General features: G+C 44.9%; 2 protein-coding genes across 30 annotated transcripts in view; one reads left to right on the top strand and one right to left on the bottom strand.

The window, feature by feature from the left end:
• KATNAL2 (katanin catalytic subunit A1 like 2) overlaps window positions 1–3,398 on the bottom strand; it is a 30,512-nt gene extending 27,114 nt beyond the window's left edge. For 6 of the 8 annotated variants that reach the window (XM_056324037.1, XM_056324042.1, XM_056324040.1 and 3 more), the window contains exon 1: window positions 3,239–3,398. In XM_056324037.1, the coding sequence (XP_056180012.1) occupies window positions 3,239–3,289 (51 nt within the window). In that variant the 5' untranslated portion in view covers window positions 3,290–3,398. The other 2 variants (XM_056324039.1, XM_056324038.1) reach the window with 2 other exon arrangements.
• A 6,617-nt stretch (window positions 3,399–10,015) lies between these two features.
• The window catches only part of LOC130142393 (E3 SUMO-protein ligase PIAS2), a 33,497-nt gene continuing 23,754 nt past the window's right edge, over window positions 10,016–19,758 (top strand). For all 22 annotated transcript variants that reach the window (XR_008819378.1, XR_008819377.1, XM_056324221.1 and 19 more), the window contains exon 1: window positions 10,016–10,168. Coding sequence is in view for 20 of the 22 variants with exons in the window: in XM_056324221.1 (XP_056180196.1) it covers window positions 10,145–10,168 (24 nt within the window). In the remaining 2 variants the exon portion in view is untranslated. The remainder of the gene's footprint in view (window positions 10,169–19,758) is intronic.

Here is a 19,758-nt window from a genome sequence, read left to right as displayed (position 1 = left end):
ACAGCATGAAAAAAATCAGAGTACTTATGAGTGCAAAGTTACTTAAAATTCAGTTTAGCTTTATAGCGATTTAGCCTTCCTGTTTAATTAGTATTTAGAATTGCATGTTGTTTATAGCCACTGGTATTTCAATAGATGTTTAAATGTTTAAAGTTTAATAAGCTTCCATTCTTAAAAGAACAAAAAATGTATGTAATTAAATTTTCAATTACTACAGGGGATTTTGGGGTCCATGCAATTAATAAAAGCTTAAGGCACTTAAGCGTGATCTCATTTTAAAAACTAAACAGTTGAGCACTTAACTAATTAGCTCCAATGCTGATAGTGTATTTTACTTATTTCTAGCTTAACAAAAGTGGTAGGTATTCCTTTCTTTGAGATGTTTAAAATGAAACCCTATTAAATAGAGTATTGCATCTTTAAATGCAATTGTTTGTTTAGCCATTTCCATACCTTTTACTAAAATGCATTTCTATTACAAATCTACCTAGTTGCTCGTGCAATTCCATCAAATTAATAGAACTACTAAAAGATTAATTTAACCCTATATTTCTGCATGAATATATTTGATAGAATGAAGAAAAAAGTTACAGAGCAAGTTACGGTCTGAGAAACTTGGAAGTAAGAACTATACTGCTATAGCATTGTGCCCTTGTAAGTCAGTAAGATGATTTCAGAGGATCAGTGATGAGGAATTCAGACAAGAGGCAAGCAGTTAGCTCTGTTATCAGACAGGGAAAGATCTTACCATAATACACAGGCAGTGTCCCTTCCCTCTTTTGCCTCTGGGATCCCAGGGCAGCTGCCAAGTATGGGGTTCCTTCAAAATCAAGCTGCCACCATGTGACAGGACAGAGAGAGTGGCTGGGGCATGATGGACTCTCACTTAATTTTCCTCCTCCCTCTACCATGCTGTAACACCACAGCTTTCCCTCTCCCCTAGCCCTTTGCATGTTATATTTGCAGCCTTGCCAGGCTTTTTATAAGGCTGGTGTTCGATTATTGTTTGGCTTGCTGACAGTGTTTTTTGAGAAACACAAGCAGAGAAGGGAAATGGTGAGTTTTAAACAATGTATAACTTAGCTGCCGTTAAATAGAACTTCCCAGCACAAAGAAAAGGCGCTTCTTTACCCTGTTTTCTCTTCCAAATTACACAAGCCTGCTGCAAACAATAGAGTTGGCAAAGTTTCTCAAGGATTACAAACAGCTTTCATAACCAAAGGCATAGAGCAAGCTCACCACAGAAGTTACAGCTGTCCTAGTAGTAACACTAGGATGCATCCAAGACGTGTTACATTTAAATGTAAAGACATTTTACTACTTGAGTTTGGTGCACTAAAACCAGAAACTCTGATTTCTATCCCCATTGCAATAGTTACATGCTGTCTTTCATTAATTCACGCTCCGATGCAAAGAGCCACTCACAGACAGCTATTAGCTCCCTCTATTAACAAGAACATTGCTGAAGCCAGGTTTTACACTGCCAAGATTTCACTGAAGTGATCTATATGATGAATACACAAAAATGAATGGACACAAAGTATGGTGAACTATTACACAATACAAAGTAAGGATGCTGACTTTATAAATTAATTAACAAGCATTAACTCTCCCACTCATTTGTAGGAATTTGTGAACTTCAGCAGTTTACAATAATATTGCTTATCAAAAGTGATTTATAGAACAAATATAGGAAACACTTAACAATTAAAGCCAGTGAAATGCCTCACAGAACAAATTTCTTGGATTGTAAGACCACACTGGGTATATGCAAACAGCTATAGAATTGTAGTATGTATAGGAATTTACTTTTTAAAATCCTTTCCCCCAAAATTGTTAGAAAATAATAATTTCCATTCTATAGAACAGATTAATGGGAAAATGTGATACAGATAAGGACAGGACGGGGGAACTAGGGTTTCCAGTAACTATTCAGTGCTACAAATTAAAGATGTAGCAGCCTAACTTTTAGATACTGCACTGGAATACTGGAATTCAGAAAAGAGAAATTGAGTATATAGGCTCCCTCCACAGAAGTCAAGAACCTTGGAGCAAGAATCAAAAATCCTCTTGGCAGCTTCAGGTTGTTCCTTAGTCACCGACTGGCTTAAAAAAAGTAGGCTCCAACCTTCTGCCCCTCTGCAGAATATGAATAGCTCCCTCAACTCCATACCCAAAATGTAAACTCTTGATCTTCACATCCATCTTACCAGAAAGGCTATGGAGAAGTCAGCTTACAAAGCACACTAACCCAAAGGTACAGCTCACAGCAAAGTGTTCCTGAGCTCCAGAACCTATTCCCACAAACACTTCTGCATTTCGTAGTCAAAACCATCCTTGGGACTGGGGCCACCCAAATCCCCATTGGCGAGGTTATAAATCAGACCCCTTTTCCCCCAGTCTTCCTTCTGCACATTAACACCATTTCAATACCACACCTTAGGGCACCATTCTCAGTGGCTGGGACCTGAATCTACTTCAGGGTTCAGAGAAACACTGTGCTAGAGGCTCCCATGCCTAGGTAATAACCTAAGAGGTTAACACAACCCAAAGCCCAAGTCTCAGAACCCTTCCCAAAAGTGTCTTTTTGTGAGCAATCCTGTCCTAGTCATGCAGAGTGGGAACAAGGATTTGTGTATGCACACACAACACCCAAAACCTTTGTGGGAAAGGTTTTTAGCAGTCCTGCAGTCTTGCTTACTCTTGTTGAATCTGACCAGCAGATGGAAGCAAAAGAACAGGTTAAGAAATTCAGCAAAATCCTGCTGCTTATAGGCTTCCCGGAGCTCGACCCGCCCGTGGGACGGCGGCACGGTGGGACTTAGGGCAAAGGGAGCCGAGGGAGGAAGGAACACAGACTTGTATCGGCTTCTGCCAGGGCCGTACAACGGCCAGTGGCTGTGGGGAGGAAAGAGGCCTGCCCTGCCCTGAGGAGCGGCAGGAGAAGCACTTCCCTCCTGCAACGGGAAAGGAAACGGGAAAGGAAACGGGAAAGGAAGGCAGCGGGAAGCCCCCACCCTTACGGGCTGCCAGAACCGCCGTCACGCTAGTGCGCCTGGTGGCCGCCCCGCCCAGCCCAGGCCAGGCCAGGCCAGGCAGCCCCGAGCCCCTCAGGCGCCATGACACCTTCGCGTCCCCCAGGCGCCTGCGCACTACCGCACTGCGCATGCGCAAAGGGCCCCGTCGCGATTTCCATAGCAACTGTAATGCGCTGGCGCCTGGCCTGCCGGTTCCTTACCGCCTCCCTCGCCTGGTAGGTGGTTCTCAGCGTTTGGCAGGAGAGCTCCATCGGGGCGGTAGTGGGCCCGGCCGCGGGCGGCTACAACCGGCGGAGAAAGCCACAACAACCACCCGGCCCCGCACCCCGCCGCGGCCAGCGGGAGCTGTGAGACAGAGACCCGCCCTCCTCCCCTCACGCAGCCAATTGAGAGGCCGAAGGGTAAAAGATTGCCCGAAGAATTGTCCAATCACAGGTGGAGTAGCGGGAGGCAATTTAAAAGGTAGACCAATCACGGTAGGGAGGAAAGGCGGGGCTAGAGGCAGTGCTAGCCAATCGCTGCCAGGCTCAGCTGGGTGGCGTGGCGGCGTAGTGTGTTGGTCTGTGAGGGGAGCGATGGGGGTGTGGAACTGAGGGATTAGAGACGGACCCGACCAAGCCCAGCCCCGTCCGCCCCACTGTTAAACATGCCCAGCTCACCTAGACAGGCGAGATGCGTCCGAGAAGAAGCAGAATGCGGTCTACCCCTCACATCAAGGATCGCGGTGGGCCTTTGAAATGGAGGCCATCATGCTGGTGGCTGGGGGGACGCAGAACCCTCTTCAGAGCACCTGAAAGCCGTTGATTAAACTCGGCTGCCTGATTGCTGCTGATCTCCTGCATTTAGGAGGCGGGTTGTTGGTGCGGTGTGTTGTGCCTGATGGATGCTGTTTGGCTTCAGTCTGGCAGGAGAAGAACATTAAAAAAAAAAGAAAAAAAACACCCCTGAAAATACATGAAAGGGAAGTTAGAGCATGCAGAAGCCTTGTTCAGTGACAGCTACAACAGGGCACAAAGCAGGACAGAAGAGGTCAGAAGGGTGAAGAACAATCCTCAGTAAACACCCTGTTCTCTGGTATGTGAGTGCTCCTCAGCCAGGCAGCTGGAGCTGTAAGCTCTCCCCAGGTCCTGACCATTGGAGAGCAACAGCTGCTCAGCTCTTCTAGCCGTTCTTGGATGGGGTAACCACCAGATTCTTTACATCCATGCCATGCTATGCTTGCTTAGCATCTGATCATCCTCAAAAGTGTTCTCCAGACATCCAGACTTCCCTCCAACACTGTCTTCTTAGTGTAATGGTTGGCACCTCAGAAGGCCTCATTGTTTTGGTGCAAACCTATTCCTACTCAGGAATGTTGTTCCAGCCCTTTTCCTAAACCTTCCCAATCCAGTATATGCCAACACAAGCTTTCAGTTCCCTCAAGCTTTCCTCACTAAGTATCTCTAACTGCACATACTTCTTACAACCCTTCTCTCCTTTCAGTATGCCTTAATCTCAAGGATGTCCTGAGCAAAAACATGACTTCTGCGTATGTTAACTGCTCAATTAGTTGCGCTGCAAACATGCTGTGCTTTCATCCTGTTAAGCATGTAATTTAATACATATCTTTTTTATTAAATTTGTCCCATAAAACATGGAGTTTTCAAAGTGATCAGCCTAATGTTACTGCATCTTGCTTAGGTCCTCTCCTACTAGACTTCATGTTTAATTTTGTGGCCTTAATGTGGTAGTCAGGTAGGTAATGCATTTGTTTCCCATTATTGGGTGCTTCTTTTTTATGGCTCTGAAAGAGAAGTTCATATAATTGGAGTTAGGATTCAAACCATCCGAATTAATTTTCCAAAGTGATATCATTACTGTTAGGAGGATAGCTGGGATTCTTGGCTTTGCTTGACTGGAGAGAGTTTTGTACCAGATCTCTTAAAGAGGTAGTGGTATCTTAATGTGTGGTTTGCTGCTGTTTTCATGCATAAAAAGTGAAATTGCCACAAAAGCTTAGGTGGTTAAATCTGCGAGGGCAGACTTCTGCAGCTGAGCTGTGCTGGCTGGCAGGATCAAGGTGTCCCTACGTAATTCAAGAACCTACAAAGAAACCTTGATGGGGCACTCGTTATCTAGGTGTTACATTCAATAGACATAATTTAATAAAAATATTAACGGTCAGGTAAATAACTTTATAGCAAACGTTTAAATATTTCCCTGCTATGCTTATAACCAAACTAGATGTATCACCCTGGTATGTTAGGATAGGCAAGAAAAACTAGTTTAAGATGTCTTTCATTGTTAACACTGATTAAAATATAAAAAATAAAGAAGAATATATTAGGTTTCTAATCTACATTTTTTCTGCTAAACATTAGCATATCTGCTGAGCCTGGTACTAGTGTAGTTTATATATAAACTTCACTGTATGTCTTGACATAACACAGTATATCCCACCTAAGTTCTGTTTTATCAATTAGCTGCACAGAAAGCACTGGCATGAATAATTTGTTTCAAATAAATACGGTAAGTATCCCACTCAGAATATCTTGTCTTGTAACCAGAGCCCATATTTCTGTCGGTAGCAGAGCAATTAAAGAGGTCTGCGAGCCCCTGTGCTTTGACAGTTCTAAACCTAACACAAGAGAGGTGTGGGCACTAAGCACCACGCTGTTACATTTTTGCCATCCATTTTCTTTAGTGTTACATTAAAAAGTAAATGGCTATGGGACAGGAAAGACAATGCAGAACCCTCAGGCTAGCCCCATAAAGTTCTTTCCTTTAAACATAGCACACACAAAAAAAATCTACCTTTGACCCCAGTCCTAGCACTGCTCATAATTCATATTCAGTTGTCTTGTTAGCGGCTGGTGAAGCAACATAGGAGGAGTTTGTTGGTATAATGCTGATGAGTGTAATTGCTGCAATGCTGGGAGCAGCTGTAGGATAGGGGTTTTGGGGTTTGTTTTATTTTTAACTGTGTGTAGTGTGTTTGTGAGAGGCGGGGAGAGTTTATTTAGCTGATCAGATGTCCCTGTTTCAGTAGATAACTGTCCTGGTTTCAGCTGGGATGGAGTTAGTTTTCTCTTTAGTGGCTGGTGCAGTGTTGTGTTTTGGATTTGGTGTGGGATCGATGTTGATGGCACAGTGATGTTTTTTGTTTTTTGCTGGGTGGTGTTTGTACTAAGTCAAGCACTTTTCAGTTTTTCAGGCCTTGCCAGTGGGAAGGCTGGAGGCATGCAGGAGGTTGGGAGGGGGTACAGCTGATGTGAAGTAGTCAAAGAGGTATTTCATGCCATGGAACATCACGCTCATGTGGGGGTTGGCTGCAGCCTGCCCATCATTGCTTGGGGACTGGCTGGGCAGTGGTTGGTAAGCAACTGTATTGTGAATCAGTTGTTTTCTTTTCTCCCCTTTGGATTTCATTCCTCTCCGCTTCTCCCTCCTTTTCATAACAACTATTATTGTTATTATTACTGGGTGGTGGTGGTGGTTTATTTCAATTTTTTAATTGTTCTTATCTCAACCCTCAAGTTTTATATTCCTTTCTGATTCTCCTCCACATCCCTCTGGGTGAGGGGGGAGTGAGTGAGCATCTGTGTGGTACTTATTAACTGGCTGGAGTTATACCACAACAGTAACATAATTGTGGGAAGAGTGAGTGCTTGTATGGACATACTGTGCATACTCCTAGAAAAATTACCAGAGATGTTTGAAGCCCAACTGTATTTTTTTTCCCCCTCTTAACAAGCCTAACTCAATTTAGGGGCAGGATGCTTAGCACCTATAGGCTCCCTGCTTACCATAATTAGAGCTAATTGGGAAAATAAAGCCCCAGCAGCTGCTGCAGTGATATATTATGGGAGTCTGAACTGGTTGTTTTGAAGAAGAGTAGGTTGTCTGCTACTGGTGGCTAGTGCTGAGTTTAGTTTTAAAGCCTGTATTGAAAAATCAGAAATGACTCAAGGGAAGAGCATAGGAAATAACTTTAGGAGCTATAGTAGGGGGTTATGAGAGAGCAAAGAAGAGGGGGAGGAGGAGGTATCAGAAGTGCAAGAAGAAGAAGCAGCAGCAGCAGCAAAGAAGTATCAGAAGCTGAAGGAATGTCTGAACTTCAGGTAGGTTTCTTGAAAGGAAAGAGAAATGTTGGAAAGGTTGAAATGTTGGTAAGCTGCTAAGCTGGACTGGTAACTGGTAGATGTAAGCCTAGAGCTGATGTGAGGAGTTTTGAAAAAACAGCAGGATTTTGAGGAGCTAAAGCAAAAGGGGAGGCTGGCTTTAGTAACTGGAAAAAACAGACAAGGGAGACTTGACTGAGACCTTGGTACTGATACTGAATGAATTCACTCTAGGATAGAATAACCCTTGTAGTTAAAGTATAATGAATAAAAGAAATATATTCTAATGAAATTAATAGTTGCACAACAAAAGCTGCTATGAAATCCTCTGTACAACCCTGTACCAAGGCTAAGGACTTATATTTACTCAAAAATGTAGGTATAGTAATTAGGTCATGTAACCATAGTCTGAAAGAAATAATTAATGAAATAACTGATCAGAGAAGGAGTCTGTTTCTCTAACTTTCTCTAACAAGGGGCCTGCTTATAACTTATCTAGAGGGAGCAATTAAAAGAAACAAGTGGAAGAAACAGATGGTTGACAAGGACGTAAATTAGCTCAGACCAATAAGAACACTGCAAACTGGCAAGATCATCACATACCAGACAAAAGGTGAAAAGTACACCATGAGGAAGACCTATGGCCTTCCTCCCAAAGACCCCTGCCCACAATTCTTGGAGGAATATGCGCAAGCGCACTGATAAGCTAATTAACACACGAAGTGAGAGTAGGCGGGATTAGTAATGAATATTTATAGGCATTAATTGAATATTCATTGTTTTATTGTATAAATATAAGATAATTAGTTACTTTAAACATGCACGTTAGGCAGAAGGATCCCCCGTGCTGCCAGTAAAGGATACTCAGTCACTAAGAAATTTTGACTTAGTTCTTTAAATCAGTACAGAGTTAAGGTAACAGAGTGGGAGAAGATAGGGCCTGTGCCTTGCACATCTGTGCAGTAAGGGTCTAGGAAAAAGCTTGAGGAGGACCAGAAGCAGAGTACTTTTTTTTTTTTTTTTTCCAAGGGTATGGCCTTGGTGATGAGTACAAGAAGGAAAGCTGGGGGAAATCAAAATAAGATGAATAGAACTCCTAAGGAAATCCTCAAGCAAAAAATCCATGTAAGTTAATCCATAAACTCTTATTATCTTATATGTGTGAGGTGTTAAAATACAAACTATAATCTGTTTGCTCTATCCCAGCAGATATTGGGGATGAGATGAATGGGAAGGTTGAAAGATGCGGTTCTGAAGTGGGAAGTGAGTGTATGTGAGAAAAGAAATGCCCAGCTTGATGTGAGCTTGAACAATACTGTCTTTCCTGCTGTATTTGAAGGAAGAAATGTGTGAGGGTGTGCTGAAAGGAGAGGAGAAAAAGCTTTGGTCTGGCCTGTGCTGATGTATGCTTTAATGATCTAAGAGATCCCAACCTGCAGCTTGCCCCTTTAGCCTGGTATTGAATTGCAGGGAAAAATAAATGTTTGACTGACTCGGGAGTTGAACTTGCACAGTGGTGTGGCAGGCAGCACGTTTTATTAGGCTGCAGATTCCTGGTTTTGACTAACAACAGGGGTTTGAAATTAATAAAGTCCATATGTTTAAATCGTTAAGGAAATTACTGTTACGAGACCAAGCACCAAATCTTTTTATGCAGGGAAGGCCTAGCCATCTGTGGTTATGGCTAAAATCTTCAGCAGAAGTAAGGGTTTAGCTTGGACTAGCTGACAGTAAATAAAAAGGAAAGCCTATCTCAAAAAGCTACTGCAAAATTACCGCTAACAATGTTACTTATTGAGTACCTGTGCATCCAGATTTTGTAACAATATTGAGTGAACTTAGCCAGTGTGTACCCTCCGTAAAGGTTCGGCTATCTGTTCCCAAAATTGTCTGTCAGAATCCCTCCTCACAGAGCTTGCTGCCAGCATGGCCTGTGTCCTGGCCTGCTAAGAAACTTCTGTGTAGTGTACTTATATTTGTTCTTGTGATAGCTTCTGGTTGTAGTTACTGCTCTGGATCCATCAGTTGTGCAAAAACTGGTGCCTTTTGGTTAATATGGGCAACTATATTTTGTATTTCAGACCTTTATTTTCCCCCAATGTCTCTCCTCAGCTTTGTGTTTGGGTTGGTTTGGCTGCTTGCCAGATTGTTGGCTCAGTCTTTGCTTTTTTTATTGCAATAAATCGGTTGTTTGGTTTAACGGCCCAGTTGCCAATGAAATGGAATATTGTGACTAGGTAATTATTGTGACTAGATAATGATCTCTGGCTGCTTTTGAAAATAATATTCTCAGCTGCACCTCAATGTTTATTTTTCTGTAAATGTCTCAACATTTCCCTTACAGCTGGAAACCCATTATCCGGTTTTGAAGCTTACTGCCAGTGACATTTTCACTTCATTTTTTATTAATAAAACGTGTCACATCATCATTATAATACAAATTATGAGATTGCTCTTGATTAGATGGATTAAAACTAAGAAAGCTATAAAATCACAGCGCAAGCCCAACCTTTCCATGTAACACACTTCAATAGCGAGACTTTTGCTGTTCTTTTGTGTGTGAATGTAGCAATTGTGTTTAACCCCTGTGTCTTCTGCGGTGTTAAATTCTGGGGAGGGGGAGAGCGGCAGCCCCTTGGGCGGTCGCCATGTCCCTGGGGTCCCTGGGCGGCCGCGTCCCCTTGGCTTTCTTGCCAGGCCGGAGCCCCGGGGGTGTGTCGGGGGGGAGCTGCCTCCTCCCGCCCGCCCCTCGGGTCTGGGCCTGCTAGGGACCCCGAGGGTGGCGGAGGAGCCCGGCCCCGTACCGGGTGCGTGTACACAAAAGAAGCGGCTGGCTTTCCCTCTCGGTTCCCCGCCGGGCGGGCGGCCCCGCTCCCCCCCACAGCCCCCCCCCTCCCCCGCCGCGCCGGCGGAGCCGCCCTCCCCCGTCACGTGCCGGGGGCGCGCGCAGGGTGCACGATGGTGGCGGCGGGGCCCGGCGGCGGCGGCGGCAGCAGCGGGTAGAAAATGGCGGATTTCGAGGAACTGCGGGTGAGGAGGGAGAAGCGGCGGCGGGGGGAGACGCGGGCCAAGATGTCGCCTGGCCGCTCCCGCGGCGGGGTGGGGAGGAGGGGGGGCGCTCGCCCACCTCGTCCCCCGGCCTTTCCTCACGGGGAGCCCGCGCCGCGCCCCCCGGTGCGTGCCCGGGCGGGCGGTGAGTCCGCGGCGCCTCTCGCTGAGGCGGCAGCCAGCCCGTAACGGCTGCAAACCGCCGGCGCCTTCCCCGGGGAGGAAGCGGGGTCGCCCTGGAGCGCGGTCGGAGGGCGGCGGGAGCCGGCGGCGTCCCTGAGGAAAACGCTCCCTGTCACCTCCCCGGGGAGGGGGGCGAGCCCGCTTCCCAGCTCCGCCGTGTGGGTTGTGCTGTTAGTGGGGTTCTTCCCCACACACCCCCTCCCGACATCTTAAACGGCGTTTGGGCTCTCGCGGGCGGGAAGCCGGGGGCCGGTGGCTCGCATGGCGGCTGGCGGGGCTCCGCGCCGTGCTGCCCGTAGCGCCGGCTGACGGGAGAATGCTGAATAATGACTGGGGTTTTTGGCAAACACTAGTCATTATTGGATTTTTTTAAAATTCATTAACGCTTTCGAACCGGGAAGATCGCGCCAGTGAAGCGTGAAATCCACAATTTATTTTCAGATCTGTTTTGTCCTCAGTTGAATGTCTTATATGGCACTTGTGGACTTTCCGTAACAGATTTTTGCGGTGGGGGGTTGGCCTTTCGTATTTTAAGGTGTGTACACAAAGAGCTGACTGCATCGTTTCTGGTTTTCCTTACGTTTCTTGAACCATCTGTGAATATCTTTGTCCAGAAGGAAAACGCTGCCCTTCTGCAGCATCCATACCTGCAGAAGTGCCGCCGAGGGAATACAGCATGCATGCTGAACCCCCCCGACCCAGACTTTCCTGCGGAAGGAATCAAGAGTCACTTAAATAGGAACCACTGTGAGTTAGGCTTCAGTGTAGAGAGAGGGCTGATGGCTGAACTGACTAATCTGACCAACAGTGGGAAACATGCTGCAATTGCCAGAGAATTTCCTACACTAAGGCTTATTCCAGCACTAACACCGCTTGGGTTGAAGTGGCTGGGGTGTAGCAGAGCAGCTCGGTTATAAAAATCTCATGGAAAGAACTGAGTTTCTTTATTTGAGAACAGTAGTGCTCTATCTCAGTCTCAGGTTTAAGAAGGGTTGGCTTACTTAAAAACCACCTACACATTAAATTAACTTGTTTGTGTTTACCTGTTTTCTTGTTTAGTGTCCTTGCTCATTTTCAGCCCTTGTTCCAAGGCCTCTTAAAGGGTGTAGCTAGGTAGTTGGCTAAACCCTCAGTGTAAACTTTGTAGCAGAGGTAAGTAACTCTTGGTGTAGCTCCTCTTACCGAGGCTTGAGCTGTGATTTGCATTTTCCAAAGTGCTATAATCACTTATGTAGATAGACATAAGTATGGATAGACTCTGTTTGGGAATTGGGTACCTAAATACCTTTGCAATTATACATGCACCTGAGTTGCTTGCCAAAAGTAACATAGGAAGTATGGAGGGAAAAGGGAACTAGGTTTCAGGGCAACTACAGGACCGCCCTTTTGTCGCTCAGAGGAATAGGTATCAGCAGTTAAAAAAATACTAGTCTGAAGAAATGTCTTTTGATGTTCCCATTCATCTTATTTGTAAACTGGAGTACCAGTGAGATAAATCTGTTAGCCTGGAGCTTCTCTAAATGTTCAACAGCTGGCTGATAATAATTCATGGTCCATTTTGGGAAAGCTGTAGATATATTTTTGGAAGAGAATATAGTCGACTGCCTTATGTCTTCAAGGACGTTACTGCCTTTTTTTTTTTTTTAAGGGGATACATTTGAATGTGTCTGCTTGAATACCAGGTACTTGGTTTGCAGGTTTATGTTCTTTGGTGGTTTGGTGCTGCGATGGGGAGACGGGACGCTGCTTGATGCAGGCAAATGTCGATTTATTGTATACAATCACGAGGTTATATATGTTTTCAGAAGCTGCGCGCTTTAAACAGATTGGTTCTTTAAGCTTTACATACTAGGCAATCCCTGATTGGTTAACAACAAAAAAAACCCACTTTAAGTTTTTACAGTCATCAATTAACAGCAATGTGTTACTTCTCATGGGGCTATCTGTTCCTCATCTCCTTATCTTTTCTCCTCCTGACTCATCCTGTCAGTTGTTATCTGTTCACATTCCTTGTCCTCCCAGGGTTTGTGGCCTACAAGCTCGAGCACATTCCTTTCACCTAACTGATTGTTACTTATGGTCCTGTTTCCAGGCCCCCTCCTGCAGTTTGGTTGTGGTTTGTTTTTTTTTTTTTTTCAGACAGCCAGTTCTTCCTGGTTTTGGCCAATGAAGAGACACCTGCATCCCCCTCCCCCAATAGGTTTTCTGAATTGACCTTTAGGAGTGATTTTTAAACTGCTGCTTTATAGAATAATGTATGGGACGTTTTTATGGCAGTATTGTTTGCTGCTCTCTTGTTGATTGCAATTTCCTGTAGTATGTGATCTCTACCTGCCTTATAAAAGGCCACTAGGGCAATGTGGAGAGTGGAATTCATTTTAGTAAATCGTTATGGACTGACTAAAGGCAGGAGGTCAGAGCCCTCTCTTAAATTCTGTTTTTGAGGGAAACATGCAGGGGCAGCATTTTTCTATTCTCAGTGCAAAAGATCGTTTTGGTATTTGTCTGTACCATCCGTGCTGTCCTCTGGATCTTCAGAGTAAAAGTTCTGCGGAGCTATGACCAAAGGGTTCTAACTGAGAGGCTGTAGTGAAAGAAAACAAATGGACTCAAAGGAACCTGGTGTTACATCATGCCTTTTAGAAATCTTCAGTTTTGTTAAAGGATTCGGAAGTAGCTGTAACCGCAGTCGCTACTTTTCAAGATGCTGATGAAAATGTCTAGCATAAGGCTTGCCCTTCCAGACCTTTGGATTAACCCTTAATTAATTAATAGCATTTATTGAGCTCTGTAAGTTACCAGTTTCTGGAATAATAGGGAGTTGCTGAGAAGACGTGGTGAGCACAATTGTATCTTCCTTATGTTTTTGAGGTACAATTTTCAGACCAGCTGTTTACAGATGTGCTTTTAAATGTGGCTTATACTTTTATCTGTAATACTCACAGGCAGCTTGGTGAATATCATAGGGAATACACAGGCATAGGCAGACATGGAACAGAAATCAGCAGTCTGGTGTGGAGGCCAGAGATGGCATGTGAACACGTTTTTGAACAGAATTGGCCCAGGATTGGGGAACTACAGCTCCTTCTGAGAGCCATCTGTGAGAAAATGATTCCAGCTCCCTACAAATTCTGAACTTACCAAGATTTGGCTTGAAGCTGTGGTTTGCATCCCGGCAAAGTACTGCAGATAAGCAGATCGGTTACATGTTACTACTTAGAGAGAATGTCTCTTGGGTCCCCTAAGTTTCTGCTGGCATCCTGGCACTAATTTGGAAACAAATAATACAGAGTGCACGCTATCCTTGAAACATTGCAGATCCCTAGTTTAGAAGGTAATGGCTTCAGTCTCATAGTTTGTATTTAATCAGGTGTTGAAGTAATGCATTAGTTTCATCTTTATGGGAAAAAAAAAACCTCTTTATAGGCAAATGAGTATGTCTGCCAAAACTAATTTGTGCAACACAAGCAATTGGTTTTCCATTTCCATGAGGCCATTGTGGAACCCCCCCCTCATTTTAGTGAGAAGGGTGGAAGTGTGCTCATACATCTTATGTGGAAGGGGATGTTACACATTTTACTGGAAAATCAGGGTTTATGAATGCTGTAAGTAGGTACCACTTTTAATTTTTGCCCTTGCACACCTGGTGCTAAAGTCACGCCATTCAAATGTGAAGAGCAATACGGTTTAGATACCATATTAAAATACAGAAATTGAAGTCTCATTCTTGTGTGATTGGATCTCTTGTTCATACTAGACTTGATGTCTTTCTGGTCCTCTTGGTTTTATTTTTCCAGTCTGAATGAACAGCCTTTGCCTATTTACCAGGTGGAACATTGCTTAGTGCTAAATTGTTGACAAAGAAGAAAACACTGAGAGCTATTTTCATGTGTCCTTATCAAGCTCATTGCCAGATAGTCTGTTGTATGCTGTTTTATCTTAGCCATGTTAATAATGTTGGCTTGTATATGCCGACCAGTTTGGGGGTTTGATGTAGAAATCAAATTCTGCATGTTGATCTAGAAATGATGGACAGAACAGATACTGAGTAATTTCTGTTGGTGATGTAGTCATCTTTAGGTTGTAGTTAACGCTGAGTGTATTAAATAAGTTAACCTCTGAAAAATACTGTTAATAACCCTGTGATAATGTACTGTTATCTTGTACATGCATGTAATTCCCCTGTCCTTCCTAGATGTATAGTCACTCTTTCAGACCAGTGAAGCTTATTGTGGTGCCTTAATTATTCTAGATACAAAAAACTTTAAATGATTGTGCTGAGATACAGTGACTGGGGAGAGGAAGGAGAAATGTGGCTGCAATGAAATGGGTCAAGCTTTGTTTTGAGCGTCTTACATGAAATGAACACAAGTATTTAATTTACAGTTTTCACTGTTACGTTGAGTGCATGCAACTCTGAGGACTAATGCCTGATTTGGAAGCCAGGCTAGAGTTAGGCCAAAGAAAAATTCCCATAATGCTGAGGACCTGATGGTCATGCTGCTTGTATCCACTGTTGTGTTCTTCAGAGCTACCCTTCCTGTGCTGTATACTTACACAGATTTAACTAGTGACGTCTTCATTCCTTCCCAGGACTTGCAGTTTTTTATCTATAGTTACATCAGCTTCCAGAATACATCTATATTTGTATTTAGGGTCAGCATAGACATCTTCAACCTTCCAATGCACGAGATGCTCTTTCTTACAAGTATTACACATTTCTAGCCTGATGTAAATCAGTGTGTGTGCAGATTTACTGCAAAAGATGTCACAAATGTGCTTCTCTACTATGAGTGTCCAGAAGAGGGCTTAAAGCCAGGAATGACAATTTGTGGGGTTGGTTCTTGGTACACCCCTTCCCTATATAGCCTTCAGACACTTCAGAAACCAGTGGGGCTGAAGCAGAGCTCTCTGCTGCAGACTGACTAGAACTTTTGAGTCAACTTCTGCAGGTTCAAGTGCAGGGTTCACTACTTGAGCAGTTGTAGTTGCCCTAGAAGCTAAGCTACAGTCATTGGTGCTTATTGTAGACATACGTCAAGAATTTAACAGGCATTCTTGATTACCTTTCATTTATATACGTAACTACAATGACTATTACAATTGCAGGTAGCTTTGACAGGGAGTGTGAAATATCACGTATCTCATTTGAGAGATACTGTGATCTCTTTGCTCTGAAACATGTCCGCCCTTAATTTCAGCAGCGTGTCAGCATTTCCTGGACTCCTTAACATCATTGTCCCTGTGAAATGAATGCCATTCCAGATACACCTACAGCTTAATGGTTTAGAATGATATTTCTGCTTATGAGTCACGGTTGCTATAGTTTAACAATAAGAAACAAAAAACCCTGTGAAATTTCTTACGACCTTCAAGTATGAATTTCAGGGGAAGAAAGGTTCTGGAATATAGAATTACTGGAATGTGTGATCAGTGGCTTGAGGCAGGTGATTCTCCCCATCTGCTCCACTTTTGTGAGACCCCCACCTGCAGTAACGTGTCCAGCTCTGAGACCCCCAACATAAGAAGGATATGCAGGTCCAGAGAAGGCCATGGAGATTATGAGAGGCTGGAGCACCTCTCCTGTGAGGACAGGCTGGGAGAGCTGGGGTGGCTCAGCCTGGAGAAGAGGAGGCTCCAGGGAGACCTTATAGCACCTTCCAGTGCCTAAAGGGGCTGACGGGGAAGCTGGAGAGGGGCTCTGTACCAGGGCCTGTAGCGAGGGGACAAGGGGGAAAGGCTTTGCACTGAGAGAGGGGAGATCTAGATCAGCTGTAAGGAAGAAATTGTTCCCCGTGAGGGTGGGAGGCGCTGGCAGAGGCTGCCCGGGGCAGCTGTGGGTGCCCCGTCCCCGGCAGTGCCCGCGGCCAGGCTGGGGCTGGGACCCACCTGGGCTGGGGGGAGGTGGCCCTGCCCGGGGCAGGGGGTGGGACTGGGTGGGCTTTGAAGGTTCCTTCCAACCCAAACCATTTTATGATTTGATGAATTATCTGGTCTGATTTCCTTCTTTACAGTTCTGTCAAACTATTCTATGTTAATGGAGAAACATTGAAAATAAAATGGCTTTGGTATTCTGTGCTAAAAAAGCTTTTTATTGGGCTGTGCAGCTGTAAATAACTTCTCTTAAGAGAAAATTGGAATTTACATGATGCAACTTGAACGTCTAATCTTAATTCAGTGATGTGAAAAGCATGTTAATAGCTAGGCTGCAGTCTTCTGCAATTTTGGGGCTCCAGCAACATAACTTGGTGGTGTTTGTTGGAAGTAATATCTGTCTTGCACCATGATTATAAATGCTTCTAAGCATATGTTATGCCTCCATAAAGCCTCGTTGATTATAATGAGTGCCCATTTTGATATATCAGTAAATGGAGTAATAAGCTTAAACATGTAGATCAGACTAGCTGTGTTTTTATGCACATGGTGGTTGTTGCCTTAAAGGGAACATAGAATCAGCTTTAGGGGGAGAGTGTTGCAAAAGCCGTTTTTTACTTACTTTCAGTAAAACTCACTTTTACAAGACTTTTTCAAAAGCATATGTAAGATTTTTGTATTGATGAAGAAAACTGTGGGACTTTTTTGTACTACCAAGCATTTTTGATGGAGGTGTCAATTTAAAATCTTGCTGACTATGGTATTGAAGCCAGCCTGTGTCTTCTACTAAAATGAAATCCATCTTATAACAAAATGCTAGTTTGTGGAATTTCCACATAAAATGTTAGCTGTTTCAAGGTGTGATTGACTGCACATTTCACCTTGATTAACTTGCAGGAATGTACAGAAGGCAGCAGGCAGGGTAACGGACAGTATTTTGCAATACATACTGTTCCCTTAATCTCAATGTAAAGGATTATTTTATTCATTTGCATACTGATTATGGAATCCAGAGTCATGCTTACTGCCTGCATCTGAAATAAAGGAGCTGAGCTGACGCTGCCATGAAGTTTATGGAACTATCTATGGATGCATGCGACATGAAGTTCTCAGTAAATTCTTGAATATCAGTGTTATCTTTTAACAAAACTTCTTTTATGTGGCATGACTCTAAAACTGTTTTAGTACTTCAAGCTGTTTTTTATGAATACTGAAACAGTTTATTTTCTTCACCCTATTTGACTGTGAGACTAAGGAAACTTAACAGGGGAATGTCAGGTGGAAACTAACCTCCAGAAGTTGCAAGCAGGATGCAGTTCTGTCTCCATCTCCTTTTTTCTGATATTTTGCTGTTGAGAGGAGTTGCTGGGATGAAATCAAGGTGACATCTGCTGTTGGTCACTTCTTCAGAGGTTAGTGACCCATTCAGTGCTGCAGTGCGACACTGCTTTAACTGGCAGTTGAGTCTGTGGTGCATGTATAGATGAGGTGTTGGGGATTACCAGTTGGAAGACTGCTGCGTTAGTTCTCCTAGCTACTTGATAGAAGTATCACCATACCCAAACTGGCTGTCTGGAAATGCTGAAATTCAGTATTTGATGTAGAGTAACGTTGCCCCTCAACAATGAGGAAAGGGTCTGGTGTACCTGATAAGAGTACTGGGTCCTGCCCGTGGGTCACACCAGCTCCACGCAGCACTGTGGGCTGGGGGCAGAGCGGCTGAGAAGGTGTCCAGTAGGAAAGGGCCTGGGGGGGCTGGTCAGCAGCCGGCTGGGCATGAGCCCCCCGTGTGCCCAGGTGGCCAAGGAGGCCAGCAGCATCCTGGCTGGTGCCAGCAGTGGTGTGGCCAGCGGGAGCAGGGCAGTGCCCGTCCCCCTGCCCTCGGCACTGGGGAGGCCGCCCCTGGAATGGCGCGGTGGGCTCTGGGCCCCTCGCTCCCAGACAGACCCTGAGGGGCTGGAGCGTGCCCAGAGCCGGGCAGGGGGCTGGGGAAGGGGCTGGGGCACAAGTGCTGTGGGGAGCGGCTGGGGGAGCTGGGGGGTCAGCCTGGAGAGGGGGGGCTGAGGGGAGACCTTCTGGCTCCCTGCAACCCCCTGAGAGGGGCTGGAGCCAGGGGGGTCGGGCTCTTCTCCCAGGGAACAGGCGACAGGACGAGAGGGAACGGCCTCACCTTGTGCTGGGGGAGGGTTAGGTCCGGTATTAGGAAAAAATTCTTCATTAAAAGGGCAGTCAAGCCCTGGCACAGGCTGCCCAGGGAACCAGCTGAGTCACCATCTTGGAGGTCTTCAAAAGACATGTAGATATGGTGCTCAGGGCCATGGGTTAGTGGTGGGCTTGACAGTGCTGGGTTAATGGTCGGATTTAATAATCATTAAGGTCTTTTCCAACCTAAATGATTCTGTGATTCCGAGTTTAGTTTTCATCTGGCTCAATTCCTGATCTATCTTACTGTAAAAAACCAGTTTTCTCAACATTAAGGAGAGAAGAAGGAGCAAGCAGCTAGGGGCACACGGGGAGCTCAGACTTTTTTTTGGTGGATGACTGCATGGTTATGGCATAGTTGTGTTAAAACTTAAGCTGAGATCAGATCCGTGTTAGAATACCTGGGTGTAAACTCTGTAGCTGTATAGTAAATATTAGGGAAGGTAAATCCAAAACACTGTGTTTTGAGTTGTATTCCTTCTGAAATCAATGTCCAAAGCTTTAAATGTTGTGTATTGGACTACTGTTTAAAACTCAACAATGCACTCTTGAACTGTTCTTAAAAATATCTTTTATGATCCCACATGTCTATTACTATATACTGCCTTTTAGGGCCTTTACCTGCCAGTCCTTGAGTCTGGAGTTTGTATGGTACAGCAGTACAGATTAAAGGCAGATGTTCTTTCATCTTTAAAACTTAATCTCCTTGGTATGGTGGAGGAGTCCCACAGAAATAAGAACAAAGTTGCATAGAATAATTCTGGACAGCTTTATACCTCTGAAAAGGGGCCTTGCTCACAAAAATGTGAGATGTTGTGCCTACGCTGAGCTACTTGTTTTTAATAATGGGGGAGAATCCCAGAATGGTCAGGGTGGGAAGGGCCCTCTGGAGATCAACTAGTCCAACCCCCCGCTAGAGCAGGTTCACCTACAGCAGGTTGCTCAGTCATGTCCAGGTGGGTTTTGAATGTCTCCAGAGCAGGAGACCCCACAGCCTCTCTGGGCAGCTGTGCCAGTGCTCTGTCACCCTCGAGGTGAAGTAGTTTTCCCTCACGTTCAGACGGAACTGCCTGTGCTGCAGTTTGTGCCCATTGCCCCTTGTCCTGTCGCTGGGCACCACTGGAAAGAGCCTGGCCCCGTCCTCCTGGCACCCGCCCCGAAGGTATTTGTATGCACTGACGAGGTCCCCTCTCAGCCCTCTCCTCTCCAGGCTAAACAGCCCCAGCTCCCTCAGCCTTTCCTCATCAGGGGAATGCTCCAGTCCCCTCATCATCTTGGTAGCCTCTGCTGAACCCTCTCCAGTAGCTCCCTGC

The sequence above is a fragment of the Falco biarmicus genome, chromosome Z (genome assembly GCF_023638135.1).
Source record: "Falco biarmicus isolate bFalBia1 chromosome Z, bFalBia1.pri, whole genome shotgun sequence".
Classification (NCBI taxonomy): domain Eukaryota; kingdom Metazoa; phylum Chordata; class Aves; order Falconiformes; family Falconidae; genus Falco; species Falco biarmicus.
Note: the sequence above shows the minus strand (reverse complement) of the source record. Positions and strands in the feature narration are given on the sequence as shown.